General features: G+C 35.3%; 1 protein-coding gene across 1 annotated transcript in view; it reads right to left on the bottom strand.

Annotated features, from left to right (window-relative positions):
• LOC123685858 (neuronal acetylcholine receptor subunit alpha-7) overlaps positions 1 to 26,903 on the bottom strand; it is a 175,699-nt gene that overhangs the window by 62,362 nt on the left and 86,434 nt on the right. Inside the window, exons 2-3 of the mRNA XM_045625717.1 lie at positions 8,191 to 8,330; positions 7,994 to 8,038 (exon numbers count right to left, since the gene is read on the bottom strand). Coding sequence (XP_045481673.1) covers positions 7,994 to 8,038; positions 8,191 to 8,330 — 185 coding nt within the window. The remainder of the gene's footprint in view (positions 1 to 7,993; positions 8,039 to 8,190; positions 8,331 to 26,903) is intronic.

Consider the following 26,903-nt stretch of genomic DNA (forward strand, 5'->3'; position numbering starts at 1 on the left):
ATATGTATCGCGCACTACCTCCATTTTATTTTGCTTAGCGATGAAGCGCATTTCTGGTTGAATGGCTACCTTAACGAACAAAACTGCCGCATTTGGAGTGAAGCTAATCCTCAAGTTTATGTCGAAACGCCGTTACATCCAGAAAAACTGACTGTTTGGTGCGCTTTATGGGCTGGTGGAATCATTGGTCCGTACTTTTTCAAAAACGATGATGGCCAGAACAGTCAATGGTGATCGGTATAGAGCCATGATTACTAACTTTTTCATTCCTGAATTGAACAACCATGAAGTCCAGGAGCTGTGGTTCCAACAAGACGGCGCAACATGTCACACAGCTCGTGCTACAATCAATTTATTGAAAGACCCGTTTCGTGACCGCCTAATTTCACGTTTTGGACCTGTGAATTGGATCCAAGATCTTGTGATTTAACACCGCTAGACTACTTTCTGTGGGGCTAGTAAAGTCATTGGTCTATGCGGATAAGCCACAAACCCTTGACCATTTGGAAGACAACATTCGCCGTGTTTTTGCCGATATACGGCCACAAATGTTGGAAAAAGTCATCGAAAATTGGACGTCCAGATTGGACTACATCCGAGCCAGCCGTGGCGGTCATATGCCAGAAATCATATTTAAAATATAATGCCACAAAATTATCTTGCGGATAAATAAAATTCATGTCAAGCGAATAATCCATCGTTGTTTAATTGCAATTTAAAGTTCTCTAGCTCTAAAAAAAACACCCTTTACGAATTGAGAATACGAAAAATAAACAAGCGACTTTGATGCAAAATTTTTAACAGCTTTTCAAAATAATCGCCTTTAAGATCTATTCACTTTTCCATGCGATTGAACCATCATTCGAAACATTTTTTCAAGTCAGAAGATGGTAGTTCTAGAACATCCATTTTGAAGGCCTCAACCGCATTCTCGAAGTTTATTTTTAATTTCTGGAAAGAGAAAGAAGTCATTTGGTGCTGTTAGGCGGATTAATTCAATTTTTTAATTGTCCAAATACTCATTCGTTGCATTAGACTGATTTTGGACGACCTTCTTTAACTTCGTCCTTGAGCGAACTACGTCCACGTTTGAATTCAGTTTACCAGCGATATACAGTGGCTTTAAATGGTGCTTCATCGCCAAAATCTGAATTTAGTTGATAGATGCGTTTTTTAGACCACTTCGAAAGTCATAATTTAGTTAAATAATCCATATTACGGCAGAAATAAAATTCTCAATTTACCGTAAACAACAAAAATTGAACTGGTACGTCAAAACAGTTATGATTACTTATAACACAAAAAATGTGAAATTTTACGGTGTCAGTATCAGATTTCACCTGACACTATCAGTCTTGCCAATTCCCAATACATAAATAGTAGCATTATTAAAATGTTGATATTAGACGTTATTCCAACATTGTATTGCAACCATTCAATAACCAATGATCTACAGAACACATTGATTTTACGTTTTCTAATAACTATATCATCACGTTGAAATTTCCTCAAAACCGGGAGGTTTACGAAGAATCGGTGAGCGGTGCCAGAATTGACGATCTCTGATAAGCCGAATTTCGATCTCACCTGAAAAATTTTTGTCGAAAAATTTGAAGCAACGTTAATTCCCCATTGTTTCAGAAGCTTCCAACGAATTTCAAGTTCAAGTTCAAATGAGATAAAATCGGTCAGAAATTGTCTTTACGCCATATTTTTACTTATAATAATTTACAACCATTACAACGTTAGATTAACGTACCTGTGCCCATTGGGTGGTTCTGAAATAACGGTTAATACGGAATTTTGTGAATACGAACGCTCCCGACTTTTCAATATGAAAAATCTCGGTAGTTATTCTCGCTTTTTCGTTTCATTCTTTTCGAATCACTTCATAATTTGACTCCCAATTACATTAATTTCGTTTGAAATAACCTAAACCCAAAGACCTTGTGGATTCCAATCAATAAGCTTAATTAAATACTCGTGTAGTGAATATATAACCATGAACAAGTGAATTTATAGCTACAATTTCATGATATTCGCTTTCGTGGCTTGATAAAAAGCCAACCCACTCAGGACTGGACCAAGTTGATGTTCTTTGTGCCAGTCTAACGCTCCACCTCTCAGAAGAAACAGTTCCAGCTCTGAACTCCGATTGTTCTCATGTATTATATGCGAAAGGAATACATCAGAATAACGTTAACTTGACCACCATTCCATATCCCCAGGGCCTACGCTTTAATCTGAATTCCAACACTAGGAACTTGGAGCACTTTATGCTTCTGAGCAAGTTTTAACGACGTGACACGTCTCTAGATACGATTGTCGAACATTTGAAAATTTAATGCCCAAAATGTTCCCAAGCATTAACCTATTTCCCAACTTATTCCAGAAATGTGATTTAAACTTGGTACATGATCTGCTGATGGAAATCGTGATGTCTCAGGCCATCCATCTAATTTCCCATTTCTTCTTGTGCTGCAGCATTCTCTGAACCCTTCTTCAAAGTCAGAATTGATTTGCACGTTACGTGGTGAAAATCGACTTTTTATTCCAGCTGACTTGGAGGCAGTTTGGGGGATTCAGAAACGTTCGAGGAGCCATTTTATCATTGTTATTTCAGGAAAGGACACTCGTGTAATACTTCATTCAGTAAAAACACATTTCTGTTAATGATCCGATTTATTCTTCAAACTATTCACCTACAATAGTAATTAATTCCTCTAACTTCTCAATATCTAACAGGCCAATTGAAAAGTGGCCGGTCTATCATAGTAAAATAGATTTTTTTGGCAAAATTCGATTTTATTATTCTACATGTAGGATCCGGTTTATTGTTCCCTGTAAATAATTGAGATGGTCAACCAGATGCTTGAAGACCTATTAGTCTCTTCAAGTGCCAAGGGCATGACAAATTCAATGAATTTACAGGGAACGAATGGTTATTGTACATAACGCACAAAGGATGTGTCTTCGGGGTGTCGAAGAATGTCATATGTCGATTGTAAAACTTAAGGGATTTATGGGGTTGGATTTATGGGGTTGGGAAAAGTTTCACAACAAGACGATTATGCCACATGTGTTTCATGTTTTTCTCAGGTTCTAGTCCTTCTAGAATATTCGCGAAGATCTTTGGGGGCGGTACGGCAAAAGATTTCATTGGTACTTTCCCCTAAGGGTGTGGTCAAACCGTGAGAGGTCTATATTCGAGGGAGGGTAGTCCCAATAGACAGAGAGGACAGTTCAAGTTAAGCCGAAGACAAGAACAGTTAAGATTAAACCAAAGACGGGTACAGACGGTACAGTTGAACTCAAATCAAAGACGAGACAAGTTCGGTCGGTCAACTTAAGACGTAAGACGAAAAGACGGTTCGCGGACTAGATTAAGACGAGTCGCGAACAAGTTAAAGACGAGACGACCGAAAACTTGAAGTACGACGAAGACGTTTCGAGTAATCAATTAAACGAGAGTTAAAGACGAAATTCAGTACCGTATACCGTATAGTAGTGAGAAACTTGTTATTAGGACGTTATTGGGATCTTCTCAGTACTGAGTTTTCACTGTATAATTGTGGCTTTGTAAATAGATGTGAATAATTCAAAAGAGTTTCATTATTGAAAATCCAACAAAGTCACGGAGAAAAAGACGAAAGGCCAGGTAATCGAATCATACCTCTAGACGATCGATTAACCAAGCCTACATACATTGTTGCCTTCGATACCATTTTTGTAGTACGATTTGTCTTTCGCTTCAAAATAGGCCTCAGTTTCGGCGATCACTTCTTTATTGGGGCTAAATTTCTATCCAGCGAGCATTCTTTTGAGGTCTGAGAACAGGAAAAAGTCGCTGGGGGCCAGATCTGGCGAATACGGTGGATGCAGAATAATTCAAAGCCCAATTCATGCAATTTTGCCATTGTTTTCATTGATTTGTGACACGGCGCATTATCTTGATGAAACGGCATCTTTTTTTTCTACAAATGGGGGTAGCTTTTAACGATTTCATCCTTCAAACGATCTAATAACGCTATATAATAATCGCTGTTGATGGTCTGGCCTTTTTGGAGGTAATCAATGAATATAATCTTATAATATTATACCTTGCGCATCCCCCCCCCCCAGAATACTGATGCCATAATCTTGCCAGCTGACTGTTGTGTCTTTCCTTGCTTTTGATTCGGTTCATCATGTGTAGTTCACTCAGCTGACTGTCGATTGGACTCCGGAGTGAAATGATGGAGCCATGTTTCATCCATTGTCACATATCGACGCAAAAATTCAGGTTTATTGCACTTAAACAGCTTTAAACACTGCTCAGAATCATTTACACGTTCAGATGATATCTTTACAATGTCTGCTATCTCGATCAACTTCACTTTGCGGTCATTCAAAATTATTTTATGAACTTTTTTGATTTTTTCGTCGGTGACAACCTCTTTTGGGCGTCCACTGCGTTCGCCGTCTTCGGTGCTCAATTCACCACGTTTGAACTTAGGATACCAATCAATGATGGATGATTCTCCGGGTGCAGACCTTGGAAACTTTTCATCAAGCCAAGATTTTGCTTCAATTTTTTTCCTCTCAAAAATCACTTTTTTTTTCCGCACACGAAATTCTTTTTTTCCATCTTTTTCAAATAACAAAAGTAACTACACTCACAACGCAATATCTCACAAACTAATGATCGGAATTCTGTCAAATCTGGATGCTGATTGGCTATCACTTAACCACGTGTAAAGAATCGAATAAAATTAATCGTAACACCAGCTGTACTAACAAAAAAAATCAAAGTTACTTCGCATATTATGTAATACTACATAATATGTCAATGGATCACACTTAAAAGTGACGTCATCAGCTCGGATTAAGATAACATGAATGATTGCTGTAATTCATACGTTATTTTATTGGGGGATCTTATTAATCTCAATGTTGAAATAAAAACAAAGTCTACTTTGAAATTCTTTATTGTGTATTATTCCTTTAGGATCATTAAATCTTGTATTCTTCAATAATACCGTCTAGGATTTTGGGTATAAAATAATCTTATTTAATTAGGATTTCTTCTCAAGTTTTCTATATTCGAATATTGTCAGTTAATCTAATGGTCCTAAAATCGCCGGAACTGATCTACCTACTTAGGCCTCGATACCGGGTGTCCCTAACCTAAAATTGGATCGGCTTTGTGAGGGCAAAAGCCGAACATCGAAAATCCCTAGACACTCCTGATATGTTCTTTTTATGGACAAAATTAGTATGTGAGTCTCTCCTCAGTCTTGTTCAGCTTTAGTGCAGGTATTCAAAACCCTTGTGTATACCAAACACAGGGAGTGGAACATAAATTTTCAATCAGAGGAACATAGCATACTCACGAGTGTGAAACATTTATGGGTTAACAAAAGCTGGGAATATCTATCGAAATACGAAGACCGAATGAGCTCCGACAAAGGAATTGTTAGAGTTTCGATTTTTCCTCGCGATTCCACCTGAGAAACCCAAGCGAAATATCAGCTGTAATCGGAGAAAGAAATGTTTTTTATTTTTCACTTGAAATTTGCAGAAGAGTTGAAATTATAGCATTTTGTGGGCATATTTCATCAATTAAAAGGCTTCATGAATTTTTTCTGTGATCTGACTAGGGGTTCCATAAGTAGGGACGTTGTAAATTTTGTTTTCTTGAAAATTTTCCATTTTTTTTATCTAATTATGTATCAATTCGTTCATTTATTTATACAATTCATTGGCCTTCTTCATTGGCACATAAATAACAAGCGCATAGAAAGTTCTGACCAAAAATCAGCAAATTGGGCATATTTCTGTTGCTCAAGTTCTGCATTTGGTTCGATCGATTCAACCCACTCGAATCACGTTGAATAATGCACGAAATAATCAAACAAAAAGAGTAGTATTTGCGATCTACTTCAATTTCCCAATATCCCGAACATTGAATTGAAAAACAACCCCAAGCAGTCATTGCAATAACCACTCTATTTGCTGTGAATCAGTTTGGAATAAGCGTGAATACATTCAGTTTTGATCTCCCCAGTTTGTTCAAAATTTTCCACTATGGTGGATTTGTTTTACGCAGACTAAAGCATTATTCTTCTGCTTTTAAGGGCACAGTTTATCTTTCCCTTCGTACCAGAATTTTGGGGTTAATGATGTGTAATATAATAACCATCGTTTTTATATTCTTCAGAAGTACCTTCCTCGCCAAATTGCAAATTCGTTTCTGTACTTACGCCTCTGTATTTTCTCGATCAATTGTGATCTGACTAGGGGTTCCGTGAGTAGGGACGCTGCAAATTTTGTTTTCGTGATAATTTTCAAAGTTTGACCTAATTATGAAATACTAAGTTTATTCGCTTGAACAGTTCATTGGCTTTCTTCATTGGCACATAAATGACAAATGCATTGAAAGTTCTGACCAAAATCAGCAAATTTCCGAAATTGGGCATATTTCTGTTGCTCAAATTCTGCATTTGGTTCGATCAATTCAACACACTCGAATCACGTTGAATAATGCACGAGATAATCGAACAAAAAGAGAAGTATTTGCTAGCTACTTCAATTTCCCAATATCCCGAATATTGAATTGAAAAACAACCCCAAGCAGTCATTGCAATAACCACTCTATTTGCTGTGAATCAGTTTGGAATAAGCGTGAATACATTCAGTTTTGATCTCCCCAGTTTGTTCAAAATTTTCCACTAAGGTGGATTTGTTTTACGCAGACTAAAGCATTATTCTTCTGCTTTTAAGGGCACAGTTTATCTTTCCCCTTCGTACCAGAATTTTGGGGTTAATGACGTGTAATATAATAACCATTGTTTTTATATTCTTCAGAAGTACCTTTCTCGCCAAATTTCAAATTCGTTTCTGGACTTACGCCATCATCTGATTGAATTTGCTATGAAAAATGTGGAACATGAAGTGTTGAATTGCTGCCTCTGTATTTTCTCAAAGGTAATTAGCACTCGAGTGAATTGTGGAGCTGTATGAAAAGATAATAATGAACTCGGCGTTGCTACGGGGAGTTCAAGGGGTATTTAAAACAGTTTCAATCTATTTCGTTGATTGGCTCTGTCTTCACTTCATGGAAATTATAATAATAATAAATGTGCAGTTAATATTGTGAGAATTCTTGAGGAAAGATGTTTTTCTTGTGAAATCAAACAATGTTGGCAAGCCAGTATATCAGAATGTGATCAAAATCAATGTATTGAAAAGAAATGAATAATTAATACCGAAAGTCGAAGGGAGAACGACAGTTTTCCTCCTTTTTCCCTCCCACAAACAGTGAGAGTCCAATTAGAAATAAGAGGAGAATACAATCCCTACCTCTGCAAATCTTCATCTCTGTCAGCATCATACTCGTAGCCTTGTTTCATTTCCCATTAGCATTTCGTGAAAGCGTTTTGCAAAGTCAGAATTTCCATTCGAAAAAAAATGTATTCGCGTGTAAAAAAAATTCATATTTTTCAATGATTTTTGAAAGCTGAAAGAGCCGATGAATTTGTTGGGCGATTGATTTTTGGTCAACAAGGGATTTGAATAGTGCCATTCAGATTTGAGGAATATTTATGCTTACTGAAAATATGCACTTTTTTGCTCTCATTAAAAATTACTGAGCAGTTTGGGAGGATTTGAGAAATCTGCAAATAGCCTAGTTACTTAACATATTCACATTAAATCCAGTTTTAATTTCCTAAAAACTTGCTTCCAGTGCTACTACTTCATTTTACTGATAAGCTCAGGAGTAATTGTTTCTAGGGAAGAAATCCTGAACTTAAAAAGAATTTCAAAACATCGATGCAAAACATCGAGTTTCAAAATAGAGTTAAATATAAAACAAATTCCGAAGAATTCAAATTTTCGATGAGAAATAAAATCATCGTTGAAAGCCACTAAATTTATGATATATACATTGGTGGAATTCGGTCATTTTCATGATGATGAAACGATTTGATAGAGTTTTTGTGGTCAAACTTACCAATTTTAGCCATATATTGGTGATGAGTAGTTGATTTTTCTCGTCCTGAAACGAAAATGAAAAACTGAAAACTGAATTTTGAAAAGTATAGAAAATAGCCAATATTTTTTCAATCTGAGTAATGTCATTGATAGCGATGATATTAAAGAAATTGTAAATAGATATATAAGCTTAAATCATTATTGAAATTAGCTCACCACATCAATGATTTGCATCAGTGTTAGACCAAAACTCAGTTGTAAGGGGTCTGATTCGTTTGCCACAGGTCGTTCTAGAACATTGTAGTGATCTAGTAGTTTGTGCAATAGTCTTTTCTCGTTGTAACCTGCCAGAGTGCCTGAAAAAATACAAAATTATTAGTGAAATCCAGAATCCATGCAATCAAAATTTATTTATGTCGATAATATATTTTTTTTATTTCATATGAAGTGAATTTAATTTGTCAAATATAACACTCAAGATGTTAGTATAATGACTATCAAATCCGATATCTAGATTCATAGAGAATTATAAACTCTACTTTTGAATGAATTGTAGTTTTCTGGTATTATTTCGAATTCTGAAATTGGAATAATCAACTCTCCCAGATTCTAAATTTTCAACCAGTTGGTTGATTCCAATTTTTCAGTGATTTTGGGGAAAATATGTCTATTTAATCATGATATTTTCCAATACAGAAATAAAAAAGGGAATGAAACAGATCGTTAACAATTTTATGAGGGAATCAACGTGCTCTCATGAGGATTACATGGGTCAGAAGACCTTTCAGAACAACATTTGTAGTACGTTAATGTACAAACATTGAACATAAAAACTGACACTGGATTTATCTCGAATTTTAATAAGAACTTGTTAGTACAAAACTCAAAAACAAATAAAAGTAAAATCATTCGATTTGTGAATATTGAACATAAAAATTATTTCACTGAATTGTAGCGAAATAATTGTTACCTACAAAACATAAATAACATCAGTCTGATTCGCAAAGATCTTGTCGTTTTGAATAATTTGTTCCCTCATATTTACGGAATCTCGAAGAACTGAAAATTAGTTCAGCCACTGATTTCCTTTAAGCCTCGAATCACATTCATTGAAAATTTCCATCATTTGGTGGTTTTAACCTCTCCATTGATGAGTCTTTGGATATACTTCTAATTTGATAGCTAAAATCGCAGAATCCCCATATCAGTGCGGAGAAATATGATTAAAAATTTCAATGAATACAAACAGTCCGGCATCTCTTTGATCAGTAACTTAGTATGTACATTTTAAATCTGTATAATGAAAGCGGTACATGGAAAGCATATCCAGGAAAATTTCAAGGATAGGAATAACGAAGTGCTTTCAGCATTCGTTTATGTACGTCTCTCAATTCGTTTAAAATCAGGGTACCTATAGAATATTTCGGCAAACCTCTGTATACCGAATTTTCTAAATGAACCCACAAATGGTGAAGAGATGGAGAATCGAAAAGGATAATAGATGAATGTCGCGTTATGAATTCCTATCCAGGAAACTGGACAAAGGACCGAAATACGGGGATAAAGCACTTGTACCACTACCTAGGTTGAAAACGCAAAAAATTTTCAACAAAAGCGAACAAAAAGTTTGGCTTTTCCTGTAATATATGAGTGCGGTTCAGCCATATGATAGGGAATTCTTTGTTCGGGGCTTCGGAATCCTAGATCATCCAGGATTTACATTTATTCATCTACAGTATAGACAACAATCTTGTAGCATCCACAAATATTTTTCCTAATTTAAGTTAGCATCAATCAAAAAATATCCTGAAACATTATTTCCATAAGAACCAGTCCAAAAGTTTTTTTTTTCATGTTGCATCCTCAATGATACGTTTATTTTTTCGAAACAAATATCTGGCTACTGAAGAATTCTGATAGCCTAAGGTAGTTTCAGTGCATAATTTTTTTCTTGTGTTGATACTTTTTTCCAAGCTGGATATCCAGTTGGCTACGATACTGAGTTAAAAAGGAGATTGGGAAAGGAAGTTCACAATCCCATTTTTCAAAAAGAATACCATTAAATTGTACATAGATGGCCTCAATTCACGACGCTAGACTATTCAGAAATGGCACCAAATGCTCACTATTGTTAGATCGCTGTTTAAGTGTTTTTTAGGCAGAGATACTTGCAATAGAAAGATGTGTGGAACCTAGTAAGAAGTTATGAGAAATGTGATACAGCGATACATTCTGATAGTCAGGCTGCAATCAAAGCATTGAGCTCAAATATCATCGATTTTGTGATGGTATTGGAGTACCCAAGAAAATTCAACGAAATACGCAAGAATAACAAGGACTTTTAAGTCAGGGTTTCCGGTCACTTGAAATTAAAGGAAATGAAGAGGTCAACACACTTGTCAAATAAGGAACACATAATCCTTTCATTGGCCCGAAACCTTTCTCTGGCATAGGCAAATGTACCTACAAGAAAGAGTTTCAGGAAGAGGAAAAAACCGAAAAAAAAACACTCTGGCTGAATCTTCCTGGTTAGGATCATCACAAAAAGTTTCTTAGACACTGCGAGATTCAGCAAGAATATGCTACACCTCCTCATTGGATTCCTCACAGGCATTGTCGTCTCAGGAAATACCTCATGAATAGGTCTAGCAGAAAACGATGAGTGAAGATTCTGTGGGGAGGAGGAAGAAACTCCGGATCCCTAGTGACGAAATGCCTCATCACCACTAGCCAACACAATAAATGCTTTGGACAAGAAACTTGTAGAAGTGAGGAAGAAGCCTCCTTGAAGCTATCCCAGATACTGGAGTTCATTAGGACTCTGGAACTGGAAGTTGAGCTGTAGATCACGTTATGGTGAGAATTGCTCTGATGCGTGGCAGGTCGCAGTGCAATGGAACTTTCTTAACTAACCTAATCTAATCTAAAATATTGTGGGAGAACCGATACTTCAGATATATGAACGAGTCGCTGGCAGTCTCATTAGGTGGTATTGGAATGGAATAGGCGTAGTCTGAAAATAGAGCTTCTTTCTAGAGGGTATCAGAGCCATAGAAAAGGAACGACTATTTTTAAGGTTCAGAAATTTAGCATCCCTATTATCTTCTGTCATGAGCAAGAAGATCGTCATTGTATATGAGTACTGAAATATTCTGGCTACAAAATTCTATATCTCTTTAGATTTTGAGACTGATGGCTAAAAGATCGTTGATGGCCTTTCTTGAAAATTGTAGATTCTAGTGGGTCACTCTTCTTTTCGAAGCTAACGTGATTTCCACGCCATGGCAGAAGATTGTGGTCGACTCATAAATGTAGGAGGTTATGATTTAGTCAGTGAGTTTTTCGATTAGGATACGCGTTAGAGGTCTGTAGATCCATATATTTGGACTATCGTCAACCCACTTTTCCAGTAAGATCATACACGACCACATATGTATAGCCAGAATTTCGAAGACAATCATGTTTGGGAGTGTGACAATATGGAAAGAAGAACACTGCGTTTACCTCAAACTACGCATTGTCTAGAGGTACATCGGCATGAGGTACAAGTAGCTTTGAAAGAGAATTACTCCAACAATAACTAACCTAACCCTAAGGGTTATTAATACAAAATATTATTGTTACAATAACAATAGCAACTTCGCCAATATCACTTAGTATTGAAATTAATAAACCAGAAGGTGATATAGCTCCGATTTGAACCACTTTACCCTATAATAGAGTTTGGCATTCCAGGTTGTTGACGGGCTGCTGGTAATATTCGAGATGTTGCAGGATTGATTAATTCTCCTGCGGAATGGCATAATTCTGAATGTAGCTCCGGAACAGATCGAGTTCATGACGGGGTCAAAAGATAATTACAATCATACGGATCCGGACGGTGTTCATGAAATCATACGTTACACTGGACCAGCCGTTGACGTGATTCTGTGCGAAATTAAGGGTGCCCTCACATTGGCACGTTAGTCTCATGCCATTTGTTAGCCGTTTTTACAATCCGCCTGCACGTTGATTTTATTGATTGCGATTTTCCATGTTCAGCGGAACGTAACGTCAATATCTGGACCAGACGTATTGTCTCGTTACCTGACGCATCCATCACTTGTTTTGCGTAGTGCTGAAATTTCAGTTTGTTGGATTAGTAATGTTGTTTTCATCGGATGAGACTTTTATAATTTGGAATCACGGCTTGGTAATGAAAAAAAGCTGTTATCAAATGAAAAAGGTCTGGTCGTCGTGGGCTCTCGGGCTATAAAATATCAGAAACATTGGGGAAGAACATAGATTCCTCAAAGACTCTCGAAACATTTAGATTTGTCTGGTAATAATGTAGGATCCGGTTTATTGTTCCCTGTAAATAATTGAGATGATCAACCGGATGTTCGGAGACCTATTAGTCTCTTCAAGTGCCAAGGGCATGACAAATTCAATGAATTTACAGGGAACGAATGGTTATTGTACATAATGCACAAAGGATGTGTTATTCTTCGAGATGTCGAAGAATGTCATATGTCGATTGTAAAACTTAAGGGTTATGGGGTTGGAAAAAGTTTCAGAACAAGACGATTAGGCCAGATGTGTTTCACATATTTTTCTCAGGTTCTAGTCCTTCTAGAATATTCGGTTTCCAGTAATCCGCGAAGATCTTTGGGGGCGGTAAGGCAAAAGATTTCATTGGACTAGGAGATGGTACTTTCCCCTAAGGGTGTGGCCAAAACGAAAAGAAGGGATATTCGAGACAGGGTAGTTCCAATCAGCAGAAAGCACAGAAGATTAAACCGAAGACGGGTACAGACGGTACAGTTTAACTCAAATCAAAGACGAGTTCGGTCGGTCAACTTAAGACGTAAGACGAAAAGATGGTTCGCGGACTAGATTAAGACGAGTCGCGAACAAGTTAAAGACGAGACGACCGAAAACTTGAAGTACGACGAAGACGTTTCGAGTAATCAATTAAACGAGAGTTAAAGACGGAATTCAGTACCGTATACCGTATAGTAGTGAGAAACTTGTTATTAGGACGTTATTGGGATCTTCTCAATACTGAGTTTTCACTGTATAATTGTGGCTTTGTAAATAGATGTAAATTATTCAAAAGAGTTTCATTATTACAAATCCAACAAAGTCACGGAGAAAAAGACGAAAGGCCAGGTAATCGAATCATACCTCTAGACGATCGATTAACCAAGTCTACAATAATAGGTATGTGTAATTTTTGTAACCGGTAAAGCTAAATTTGCACCTCTCATATCAAATCCCGAACTACAATTAATTTTCCAGATGACGCGCAAAATACTGTGAAATTCCTCGATTTCGTTGAAATATCGAACTGCAGGACGGTTTGCGGTCTCTTGGGTGCGATAGATATTTCATCGATTCCCAAAGTTTTTATCAACGAATTGGAGCACAGTAATTCGTACAGAAGAACTGAATGTAGAAATTAATGTTACGATACCGAATTTTCTTCATCGTACGTTGAAAGTATTTCGAAACATCTGCTACTGACTGACCCATTTCTAGCAAAAGAAATCGATCGACTAAATGTTGAAGATTAAATGTGAGCAGAGAGTCATTAATCAATCTATTAGGTTTTCCCAAGGGTCGAGTATTCGGAGATATGTTGCTATCAATATGGGAAAATAGCGCACTATAATTCGGTCTTATTCAATTTTCGTATCTAAAGAGAATTCTTAAAAAGGAATTGAATTCAGTTTCTCGGAATGTTAAACGGGAAAATTCGATAATCTGGGAAATGTTAAATGAAATTTTCATTTGTATTTAATGTTCCGTATCGTGTATTCTTCGAAAGGATAATGACAGGTTTCCAAGTATTCTCATTTTATGTCTGGTGAATGCTATTTGAAAAGGACAATAAATCAAAAAGAGGATTGTCGACATAGAAACGACTTATTGATCAGCTTTTCTCCATTATTACATTTAATATATCACGTTTTCATGCTGGAGTTAAAACTCAGGTGAAATAAGTTACTTTGAAGGAACTTAGTCAACTGGATTTATTTTAGTTCGTTTTCAATGTTTGGCGAAATATAACAAGTATTACTGATACTATTCAGTGGGATTTTAAAAATGGATCTTATATTTCGAAAAGTATCTTACGTCTTACATAATTCGTTACAGAAGTATGAAGGAACCAGAATCTCATTAGCAATTCAAAGATTAAGATGAGCTTTTCATTTTCTTCTCGATTCAATATTTTGAGTCGCGATCAAACAAAAAAAAACATACCTCCCTGAAATTTTCACATTTTTCATTTTGAAATGTATAGAATCCGAAGATCCATTGGAGAAGTCCATCTGACTATTGTTCAGAGATTTTCTCGGAAACTATTAGAGCTTTTGAATCCTCCTAGTTTGAGAATACGGTACATGAATTATTGAAAATTCATGAATCCTATATTGAAGAATTCATATTCACAGAAATAACTAGGGATTTACGGCCTGGTTTGATTTTCAAGCTACTTGGCTTGAGCTTGACTCGAAGTCAAGCTCAAATCAAGAAGTAGTTTTTCAATCTCAATTCAAGTATTTATTTATTAAGTACTTGAATCATAGCAAGGTACTTGATTCTTAGCAGTTTTATTGTGTAGTGTCACATTAATAAAAAAATGAAGAAATGATAAAGAACCTTGCAAGATTTATTTGTTAAACTGCTTGTATAAAAGAATTGAAAATATCAATTTCTTTGAAATAGGAACATAAATTAAATCACAATAAATCATAACAAAGTAAAAATAAAAAAAAAGTTTCTTAATATTGAGGAACCTCCAGGTTTTGTTTGATTTCATAATTTTCCATCCAGGACCTAAGATACATGAGGCATCATATAGATTTGTCGCCTAACCTATTGCGGGTTCTTGTAACTGTAAGAGGAGCTCTGCAAAATTGTCTTTCAACATGAGCTGAAGATGCTGGCGTTGATGAAAATCCTTGACAATTTTCGTCAAGTTTGGAAAGATATTTCTGAAACTACCAAAATCTACCAATAGATTTCATGCAGTGTTATTAACTAACATTAATTATTCTAAGTGACCTTAGAATAATTCATCTTATAACTGAATGATGTTCAAAGGTATCTTTGACAGTTCTGGTCGCCCTAACAAAGTACCATTCCAAAAATTTATGTTCACCTTCATCAAGAAAATATTTTGATGATTTGGTCGAATTTAAAAAAAATATTCATACCCAATACTGCTTGAAATCCATATTTTCTACAATGGAACGAACTCTTTTTGCTCCATATCATTTGAGCGCGTTGAACGCAACAACCTGCCCGAATAAATTACCGCTATTGTGGCCACAATGAGAAATTTCACTTTATTTCGCAGTACGATTTTGTTTGCTCAACCTTTTTCATTTTTTGAGTATAATTTTCCGTCTAGAATTAATGGAAAATGTCAACTACGTCTTTGTAACTGTTGCGTGTGTGGTTTCCTATTATGATCGCTTCCCAGATAAGAATTTTTCGTTGCAGTCACGTCATATTCTCAACGGAATAGAATGGAAACTGCGAAACACTATTATTAGGGTGGTGGTGTAAACATCAGTGGCGTGGCGAGAATTGTAGCGCATCACTTGTCGAAATTTCGATTTTAACACTATTGAAACAATTTTAACACAAACCTGACCTAATCTACAGGGTGTCCTATTTAAAAGTATCCACCTTCAATAACCTAAAAAACGAATCAGAATTTGTGAAAATACTCAGACAAGTCGATCTTTGATGACAGGGGGACATGATCTGGGAAACAAAGCTTGTTTCTACTGGCAACCCCCTGGAAAGGGTTGCAACCCTATCAGGATTTTGAATAGGGAAAGTGGGTAGTTTTGTTGCAAAAATATTATCATGGATTCAAATTTGTATGAACCTGCCGTTTGTGTGCTATAAAATGAATAATCACAAAGTTACAGGGATTCTATGGAATTCTAGTACCGATAAAACTAAATGAAACAGAGATGTTCTGATTGATCGTATAATTTCCATTGAAAGAAAAATTTTTGACAAACAGTATTATTAAAAATTTACCACAAATTTTCAAATTTCTCTTTATTAGATTGTATGCAGCGATAAAACCGTGATTATCTTTCATTCGGAAACAAAGCAGAAACAAACAATAAGGTGATTACAAAGTGTTAAATGCCTTTTTTCTCTTTATGCTTATCAGAATCTGCCTCTCTCCCTATGTCATCAAAAATCGACCTGTCTGAGTGTTTTGACCAATTCTGATCCGTTAAGTTATTGATGGTGGACACATTTAAATGAAACACCCTGTATATCACACATAATCTATTGTGACGTGGACACAATAGAAGACCAAATTGAACTTTCGAATAGCATTCATTTGTGTTATTCTAAATGTTATTTTAATTTCAAATTTCCGTGACAACAGATTCAATAGAGTTGATATTATGAGTGTTGATGTGGATTGATGAGGTCAAGCTCCATGCAAAATTTCAATCTGCTCACATCACCAAAAAAATTAACATTCCAAAAGAATATTGGAAAGTAAATACCGAATATTTCAGTGACTACACAACCGATGGAGTTGAAATTCCAGAAGTTCATATAAATCGACAATTTCAAGCTCTTTGTGCAATTTCAAGCTGATCACATCATCAGAAGAACAAAAATTCAAGAAGAATATCGAAGAAAAAATACCCTTATTTTCCATGATTTCCATCCGATCGAGTTGAAATCTTGAAAGTATGAAGAGAATATCTATTTCAAGCTATGTACGAAATTAATTATGAATAGCATAATATTTGTTGGCTAACAGACAATTGTTCAATTCTGGTGAGAGTACTGGACTGGTGATTCGGAGGTTACGGGTTCGAATCCCGCTCGAGGAGATACTTTTTACGCAATTAAACAATTGTCTATTAGCCTCCAAATATTATGCTAATTTCAGACATCAACCAATTACTCTAATTTATTATGAATACTTCAATACTTCAATCGGAACCATAGAAAATTGATGCTCAGAGCGTTTGGTCTTGGATATACTGTTCCAATTGCTCCCCTGTCGCTACGCCACTGATTATAAGACGGTGTTAACGTGGGCGATCTCGTGCTAGCCTATTTGATCTGGAGTAAAATGGGGAATCGATTCGGCACAAGAAACATAAATCTTCATTCATCAGGTACACGGTTGGCTATGAAAGCCAACATGTGAACCAATGAATCATTATTTCTCACCGAAGCCAGTTTTTTCCTAGAGATCCATTGCTTGGTATTTTGGGGATTTTATCGAAATATATTCTGGAAGACGATATTGAGAACTACCGACTTATTTCATCTGAATTGTGATTCACATGAAAGTCTTTCAAGTCGAGGAAAACTCTGTGGAGCTTTTGCGCTCTTGATCATTCATTAATTGCGTCAATTGCACCCTTGGAGACCGAAAAACTGTATATAGATATATCTAGGGAAGCACGGCTTGGCTTGATTTTCAAGCTTCTTGGCTTGAAGTAGTAGATTTTCAATCTCAAGTCAAGTATTTATTTATCAAGTACTTGAATCATATCAAACTACTTAATTTTTAGCAGTTTTATTGTGTAGTGTCACATCAATAAAAAAATGATGAAATGAGAAGGAACCTTGCAAAAAACATTCTTATTTATTACACTCGTGTGAAATAACTGAAAATATTCAATTGTGAGATGGAAACATAAATCATTATTATGATAACAAAATAAAAAAATAAAGTTTCTTAATATTGAGAAACCTCCAGGCTTTGTTCGATTTCATAATTTTCCATCCAGGGTCTAAGACACATGAAGCATTTTATAGATTTGTTGCCTAACCTATTGCAGGTTTTTGTAACTGTAAAAGCAACTCTGGAAAATTGTCTATCATACGGAGCTGAAGGTGCTGACGTTGTAAAAAATCCTTGGCCATTTTGGCCAAGTTTGGAAAGATATTCCTGAAACTACCAAAATTCAACAAAGTAATGTGGGAAAGTCTCACTGGCGAATGCTTCAGTCTCTCGGCGCTCGAAGAATCCTCTTATTTAGTCTATGCGCGCACGAGATTGCAGAAATATCAAGCTCAAGTGATATCAAGTAGCTTGATATCAAGTCAAGCAATAAATATCTAAAATCAAGTCAAGTCAAGCTCAAGTATGTAAGGTTGAAATGTCGAGCTACTTGGCTTCATGAATCCCTAGATAGAGCCTCCAAGAACTCAATTGCTTTTCTTATTGCTTTCTTCATTCTGCTTCTATTTTGTATTGGTTTCAACGAAGCAACATGAAATTTTGCACAAAGCTTTCAATCATTTTTGTTTCAATATACAGACGAAATCTCATCCTATTCGGATGTTTCGGCAACTTTCGGTATTTTCTTTATCCAATATTCTTCCTGAAATTTCAATGTTTCTAGTGATGTATTCAGCTTGAAATTGTCAATTCATATAAACATCCGATATCTTGACTCCATCAAATGAAATATTTGGTATTTATTTTTCAATATTATTCTTGAATTTTTATGTTTTTGGTGATGTGAGCAGATTGAAATTTCATACGCAACTTGAAATTATTATGAACTCATATAAAAACACAGATTCTCTACACCGTCAGTTTCTTGTTCAAGAAATTTTTTTTTTCGATATTTTGCTGATATCCTACATCAAAATGTATATGATCTTGAGAAGCTTTAAAAATGAAAATCCGATTGAAATTCATACGATCATAAATGTTTAAGGTATTGTTTAATTTCTATCTGATATAATAAAAAGCTATAAATCGAACGGATCAATCCCTAGAATTTTTAAGTGACTAATTGAAACATGAATATAGATAATAATATAAAAGGTTTATTATGTGACATGATGAACTGAAACTGATTTGCAGCACACACTTCAATACCCTAATAAATTTAGAATGATTTATGCGTATTGTAATTAACTATGCCAATGCTCGGTATTCATTCATTCGGTTAATAGAAATAATTCATCGATTTTGTCAAGAGATCCATTTTAATAATTTTGGACAATTGCCAGCAGAACTCCATCTAAAATGGTCATTCGATTCGGATTTGATATAGTGTGCTTTATTGTTCATTTCACAACGTAGTCCTCGAATCAGGCCACTCTTCTTGTTAGAACATAAATTTTCCCTCTATGTGTGCACCGTTATTAGAAAAAATTGTTTGTGTTTCTGTTTTTCGTTGTATAAATAGGGGTTGGATATCAAACCCAACCAGTTTTAGTGGACAGATGAGATATAACTTCATTATCATATGTCAAAGCCACTTGAACAGACTGTGTCTGCTTGAATAGCTTTTTTTTTGGGAGGCACAGATATTATCTTGGATGAAAGTGATTCTATTCGATGTTGGAAGCTTAAGATGGAAATTTCTTACATAAATGTAGCTGAAACTCAGACAATAAAAAATGTTGATTGCTGATTAGTGGATTATATTTGTTATTGTTTCCATATTATGAACGTATTGGGCTTTTATTGACTTCTTTGAACCGGAGGTTCAGGCTCAACACCAGTACAGTAAAGTGCAATAACCAAAAATACCGTAACAAGCTTCTCTTCCATTCGGACCATTTATATGATATTGGAAAATTTAGTAGCGAAAAAAAGATACATCAAATATGTTATGACATGAATAAACATATAAAGAAGTAGAAAATTGTTGAACGCTACGAGTACATTTCATGAATTTATCAAGATTCTAGACTATAGAATGAGTATTGCAACAGGGATTTTTGAGAGATTTTTTAAATACCTTGAAGTTTTGGATAACTTAGAAAGTTATCCGATGAGGCGGTATTCAAAAGAAATTATCATGCCTTGTCTTATAGTTATGATTGTCAGCACTTGTAATGAAGTCATTTCTAAAGACGTGTTGGGATCATTCCCCATAGTAAATTCATTAGAATCGTCTTGATAATCAACTAATTTTTTGAACACCATTCGGTAAATTTATTATAAATAAAACCCAAACAACTATCTGGCAGTTCTTCAGGAGAATTGCCACAGGTTGCAAAGGAAACATCATCTACATATATGACCTTACACAAGATACATTTGACTTTAATATAGATTTGAAGATTGATTCGTAGCTAGTTCGCTAAAATTGTGCTTGACTTTTCGTAATATTCTCTTGACTTTCCGCTTCATTCTCTTGAATTTTGCATCGCTTTTGTTTTTTCGCTTCCACATTTTGGTAGTGCTTTTTCTACACCGCTCTTGAAACCAGAAAGTTTGAGCTGATAACCCACACCAAGGGCCCTGTGAAGAGCAAGGATTTGTTCCAGAGACGATTTGTTCTTCAACCAGATGTCCCATTTGGTAAGTGACCGCAATTTTTACATTATTATTTTGCAACATAATCAAATATTTCGCTGTTGACCAATTTCATACGCTCGCAGATACAGTCCATTTTTATCTACTATTTTACTGAGCTATCGGACGTTACAATAAGTGTACCCAGTACTGAACCTTGAGAAAAACCCAAGTTAAAAACTGCTCATCTTATAAAATGGTTTCTTGAAAAAAAAACTAGATGTTACTTTCTTGAATCTGTTTTTAAGGAAATTTAGACCTTTGTTCATATTTTGCTTAAGTTCAAATGGTTTCCATCGATCCAACAAGTTATGAATTATTATAATTAATCTGAATGCATTTACATGGAATTAAATTTGATCATGGATTCGTCATCTATGAATATACAGATATATTGAAAAACTTGATACCATGTTAATTGTAATTAGTGATTTTGTCAGAAGAATCAAATGACAATTATTATATCTGAAAACATAATAATTGTCATTTGATTCTTGCGACAAAATCTCCAATTACAACTCACATGTTATGATATTTTTCATTATCGATTTGAATTCATTATAGAGTATCATTAAATGGTCGGTTACCCGATAGGATTGTGATAAGAATTATCCGATTACAATGGCAACAATTTCAACACATTTGAATATTCATTTCTACGTGAAATAATAGGATTTGGGAGCTGAAGTTTCGAAACTATATCGGTCCATCGTTCTAGCCGAATTGATTTAAAATCATCTGACAATATATGGACACTGATTTGAATATTTGGTTATTTTTATGATTTGTACAGGTCATTAAACAATATTTATTGGACTGGAGGATGATACTTGATACGGAAAAATTCACAACAACCGAATCTAGGTTGAAAACGGGGAGTTTCCGAGAATTCAAATTGAAGTTTTTTACGTTCACTCTCTATGAATTGTGGCATCATTTCGGTTGAAATTTAATGCGGACGTAACATAGTTTTTGTTGAAAAACCCTGTTTATATACAGAAGAAATCTTCAGAAAAAAATCGACGAAAATAACGACAACCATAATTACTTTAAAATTTTGGAAAAATATTGAATTTTGTTTTCTTTTTTCACCTGCAAATTCCATTGCAGAATCTTAAAGAGACTGGACCGTCATTAGAGCATTCGACTTCAATCTGTCCGATCCTTTTGTGAGCCATTGTTTCCTCTGAAGTTGGGAAGAGTTTGCTTCTAATTTTCGATGGTAAATACGATTATAAACTCGGGATTTTGATTTCACGCCCATTATGAAAGGACCATCATTTCCTAATGGAAACAAATGAAGGCAAACAATTAAACATGCAATAATTCTGTGATTTGATGCAAACACGCTAGTCCACCAATTCCAATTTTCTTCAGTTTCTCCACCTCAGGGGTTTTAATTTGAAACGAGCAATAACGAAGGTTGGAATGTAGGTATTCCTATAGGAACTTTGCAAATTGTACACAACGAATTTTTTAAGCCCCTTATACAGGGTGATTCACCGGGATGGTCTAATAGACGCTTGTGGAAAACTAATCGAAATTTTGAGCTGAAAATTTGCATATTGAGGTTTGAGGCAATGTTCTTTCTCCCTAAAATATTTTCAGATCTCTACAACTTCCGGTTATACCGGAAACAGACTACTACTTCCTTATTTCAAATAGCACACTCAGTATATTTTTGCATCATTAGATAGCTTCTTTGAAGACAATTTCGGGTGTGTCATTTGAAATGAGGAACTAGTAGTCTGTTTTCGGTATCACCGGAAGTTGTAGAGATCTGAGAATATTTTAGAGAGAAAGACCATTGTCTCAAACCCCAATATGCAAATTTTCAGCTCAAGATTATGTTTAAGTTTATCATAAACATCTAGTAGGTCATTCTGGTGAATCACGCTGTATAGGGAGACTCATTAACATCAGTTAATATGTAACCTGATGAAGCTACAGTGTTGGTGAAACAATTGTTACAAAGATTGGAAGATTAGTAGAAATTACTTTGGTTCATTATTTTATAAATATGTAAGTGTCGCCTTCTACACCAATAAATTAAAGCAATAACCTGTCATTCAAAAAAATCCCAATCAGACAAGTAGTTTTGAGGAGAATGTATCTTAAACTTTTTCCTGATATTAAGTGGTGCGTAAATTTATTGGCGAAGAGTATATTGGGTGGAATCGTATACAGAGTGGCCACTTTTTTAATGGGATTGTATTGGTAACTTTAAAACCATAAGAGTTAGAAGGTCGGTCAAATGGAGAAGAAATTGCATGCATAGAAGCATTATCAAGCAGTCCAAACAAATCGAGATTATCAGGGCCGGTTATTGAGATATCATAAGAAAAGTAAATTTTGTCATTTTATTCGTTCTTTTTTTCCTAACTCGTTTGAAATATTATCAAAAAATGTTACAGGAAATTTTTATTCGACAGTAAATTATCCTCAATTTGACGTAATCAGATTTCGTATCTAACGTTTCGTACTCTCTGGGCCACCCTCAACCTCATTTTTTCAATACGGACCTGTATATTTTATGACACTTTTCGAAATAACATTTAACGCTGAATTCAACGCTATATTATACAATGTCATTCAACGTTGATTTTCAGGTGATTTTGACTGTTATGCAAATTTACTGGTGTGTGTGTAAGAAAAAACCAGTCTATCAACGATATCAATGTTCTGAACCAAATTCAATTGAATCCAGAAACAAAAATCGAGAATTGTGGCCAGTGAATGGAATTTATCAAAAACTACTGTTAATAAAATAGTCAAGAGACGCGAATACAATGATTTTAAATTTGAATACCAAACCTTGCAAAAATTATATCGTAATGATCTCAAAATAAAGTTCGATTCAGTAATTTGTTTCAACGGAACAAATGACAAATCCAACAATTCCTCGCTAGAAGATTGAGAATGTATTGGAAGGTATTCAAGGAGACGAAACAAGCAAATGTATAAGAAGTATGGGTTCCAGAACCGTGAAGTGCATTTTACCAAATGGTGGACATTTCGAACACTTCATTAATTTTCATTTACTTTCAAATAATCATTTGATTTTTCTTTCATAAAATGATACTTTCGTTGAATTATTATGAATTGAAATATTTAAATAATTACTACTGGTTTCTTGCTTTGATTCTGATATGTTCCATTCAGTTCAAGATGGGTAAGTTGATTTTCTTATCGAAATGTATTGCATGTTGTTAATTGAACTGAAGGTACCTAAATGTATTACAAATCCGACCCAAAGAAAATTGGATAAGGGTCAAAATCACCTGAAAACCAATTTTGAATGACATTGTATGATATATCGTTGAATTCAGCGTTAGAAGTTATTTCGAAAAGTGTCATAAAATATGCAGGTCTGTATTGAAAAAAATTAGGCTGAGGGAGGCCCAGAGAGTACGAAACGTTGGATACGAAAACTGATTACGTCAAATCGAGGATAATTTACTGTCGAATAAAAAATTCCTGTAACATTTTTTGATAATATTTCAAATAAGTTGGGAGTAAAAAAAAGTCAAAATGACTAAATTTACTTTTCTTTTGATATCTCAACAACCGGCCCTGATAATCTCGATTTGTTTGAACTGCTTGATAGTGCTTTTATGCATGCAACTTTTTCTCCATTTGACCGTCCTTCTAACTTTTAGGCGCAGTTTCACCAAATGCTTTAATCTTGACTTGGCTCTTAAGTGAGGCCTTAGATCACGATTAATGTAATGTAGCGTTTCACCACACTCCAAAGCGCCATTTAATCGACCAATCGCGATTTAGCACTAATCGGCCATTTTTGGAGGATTATAACCTTTCAAGTTGAGATTAATAATTATTTATCAGTATGGAACTCTTGTCTATGTAATTATTTTTCCGGAAATTTCTAATTTTTGGGTCAATTTTATCAAAATATGACTATATGTATAGGGTCAATATTTCCCATTTAAAATACACGTAAACTTTGTTTTTGTGTTTTATGAAATTTATTGCAAATAATAATTTATTGATATGTTTGATTGAAATATTATTTAAGAAGCAGTTAAACTTGTTAATAAAAATAAATAAGTTAATAAAATTACTTATATAGTTTTTTTGTTTAGTGAAATGGGATAATTTCTTTTTAACTTCTGCAAGTTTCCGACATTTCGAAGCACATCACTCGACATTTTCGGCAAAAATTAACTTTGTTTTTTGTTTACAAGATGATAATTTGAAATGTTATGAGTTATGAATGAATGACACCTGACACCTAGCGCCAATGGTGGTCATCACTGCTAATACCATACAGAACACTATATAACTTTTTGTTCACAACGTTGCCAAATGGTTTGACTATTTAATCGCGATTTGGTTAATCGCGATCATCTTCGGACGGGTTGATGCATGGTGAAACAGAAAACACTGTTAAGCCTGCTTTAGTAACAAGTGGAGTTTAATCAATCTGGGATCAAGTGCTGTTTGGTGAAACTGGGCCTTATGGTTTGAAAGTTACCAATACAATCCCATTTAAAAAGAGGCCACTCTGTATAAAAATAATTCAATTTACTTTCCTCTCAATTTTTAAACATTTCTGAATCGTTATTCAACATCACGAAGTCATTTCTTCGAATAACGATTCTGTGTAGGAAGGCCGCAAGAAACTAGCTAGGTAAAATGAGACAAATTTACGACGCTTATCTTTCAAGATTAGAACCGATCGTTCTGTTCGTTCCTTCTAAAGTTACGACCATTGCGAGCCTCGAGGTGGTGAGGGATTTCAAGAACTGCAATTGTCTGCGATATCCCACTAATGCAATGTCCTAAGCTCGTCCCAGAGGTAATACAAAAGCCAACATTAATGTCCCCTCACAGTTCTTCGTGAAGTTTCATTTCTCCTTTCGTTCCATTCAACAGAAAGTTGTTTTTTTCCATCATCCGGGACAAAAACCGGAATATTCGATAGAGAGGGAAACACTCTGTATACGGGGTTTGGTCGTAAAGGGTATTTATTTTTAGAGCTATAGAACTTTAAATTGCAATAAAACAACGATGGATTATTCGATTGATATGAATTTTATTTATCCGCAAGATAATCTTGTGGCATTACATTTTAAATATGATTTCTGGCATATGACCGCCACTGCTGGCTCGGATGTAGTCCAATCTGGACGTCCAATTTTCGATGACTATTTCCAACTTTTGTGGCCGTATATCGGCAATAACACGGCGAATGTTGTCTTCCAAATGGTCAAGGGTTTGTGGCTTATCCGCATAGACCAATGACTTTACATAGCCCCGCAGAAAGTAGTCTAGCGGTGTTAAATCACAAGATCTTGGAGGCCAATTCACAGGTCCAAAACGTGAAATTAGGCGGTCACCAAACGTGTCTTTCAATTAATCGATTGTGGCACGAGCTGTGTGACATGTTGCGCTGCCTTGTTGGAACCACAGCTCCTGGGCATCATGGTTGTTCAATTCAAGAATGAAAAAGTTAGTAATCATGGCTCTATACCGATCACTATTGACTGTAACGTTCTGGCCATCATCGTTTTAGAAGAAGTACGGACCAATGATTCCACCAGCCCATAAAGCGCACCAAACAGTCAGTTTTTCTGGATGTAACGGTGTTTCGACATACACTTGAGGATTAGCTTCACTCCAAATGCGGCAGTTCTGTTTGTTGACGTAGCCATTCAACCAGAAGTGCGCTTCATCGCTAAACTAAATAGAATGGACGTAGTGCGCGATACGTATTCCGCACAGAACCATTATTTTCGAAATAATGAGTCTAGTCGTGATGAATTGCCAAACCAAACTGAGAATAAATCATTTGACAGCTGTTGAATCGGTTGCCATCTTGAACAGTAATGCTAACTTAAAGTTGTATACCTCGAAAAAAACACCCGTTATAAGGAAAAACATTCTGAAAATACTATCTGCAGATAATTAATCCATAATAGAAATAATCTCGAATTTGAATCAAATCTAAATTAGCAACTATTTCCTCAAGAAATTATAGAAAAAATTGATGGAGAAGGATTTTGATAATGTCAGTTGAATATTGCTCGAATAGAAACGTTTCAAGGAAATGAAAATTAATAAAATATTCATATTATATTATTGAATGTTATAATAAGATTAATATAGCAGGTACTTTTTCAATGAATTCGCAAAAGCTCTGTTTTTTTCTATAGCTAGCTAAGGTCATATTTGACATTGAAAATCATTCTGGAATACGATGATTTGACCCTCTCTCTGGAGAGTACCAGGCATTATAAATTCATATCTAACTAGAATTTGTTGGAATGTGGAGATTGCCCTCTTTGATATCAGACTCCTCATATATTATTCATTCCAATTCAATATCGCTTGGACGAAGAGTCCTCCATATGGTATACCGATGGATCAAAATCAGAAAGAGGCACAGTTATTGGTGTATATGGGCCTAAAACGAGGATTTCTAGATCCCTGAACTGAAAGAAGCCTCAAAGGAGTCTACATCACTACGGACAGCCAGGCCATGCTGAGACCCCTGGAATCATATAGCCAGGGATGTCTACTGAGATGGTGAGATGGGAGGGCCGTAATACCATGAAGCAACTGGCAAGAGGAAAAAAGTAACTCTTTTATGGGT

The sequence above is a fragment of the Harmonia axyridis genome, chromosome X (genome assembly GCF_914767665.1).
Source record: "Harmonia axyridis chromosome X, icHarAxyr1.1, whole genome shotgun sequence".
Taxonomy (NCBI): Eukaryota; Metazoa; Arthropoda; class Insecta; order Coleoptera; family Coccinellidae; genus Harmonia; species Harmonia axyridis.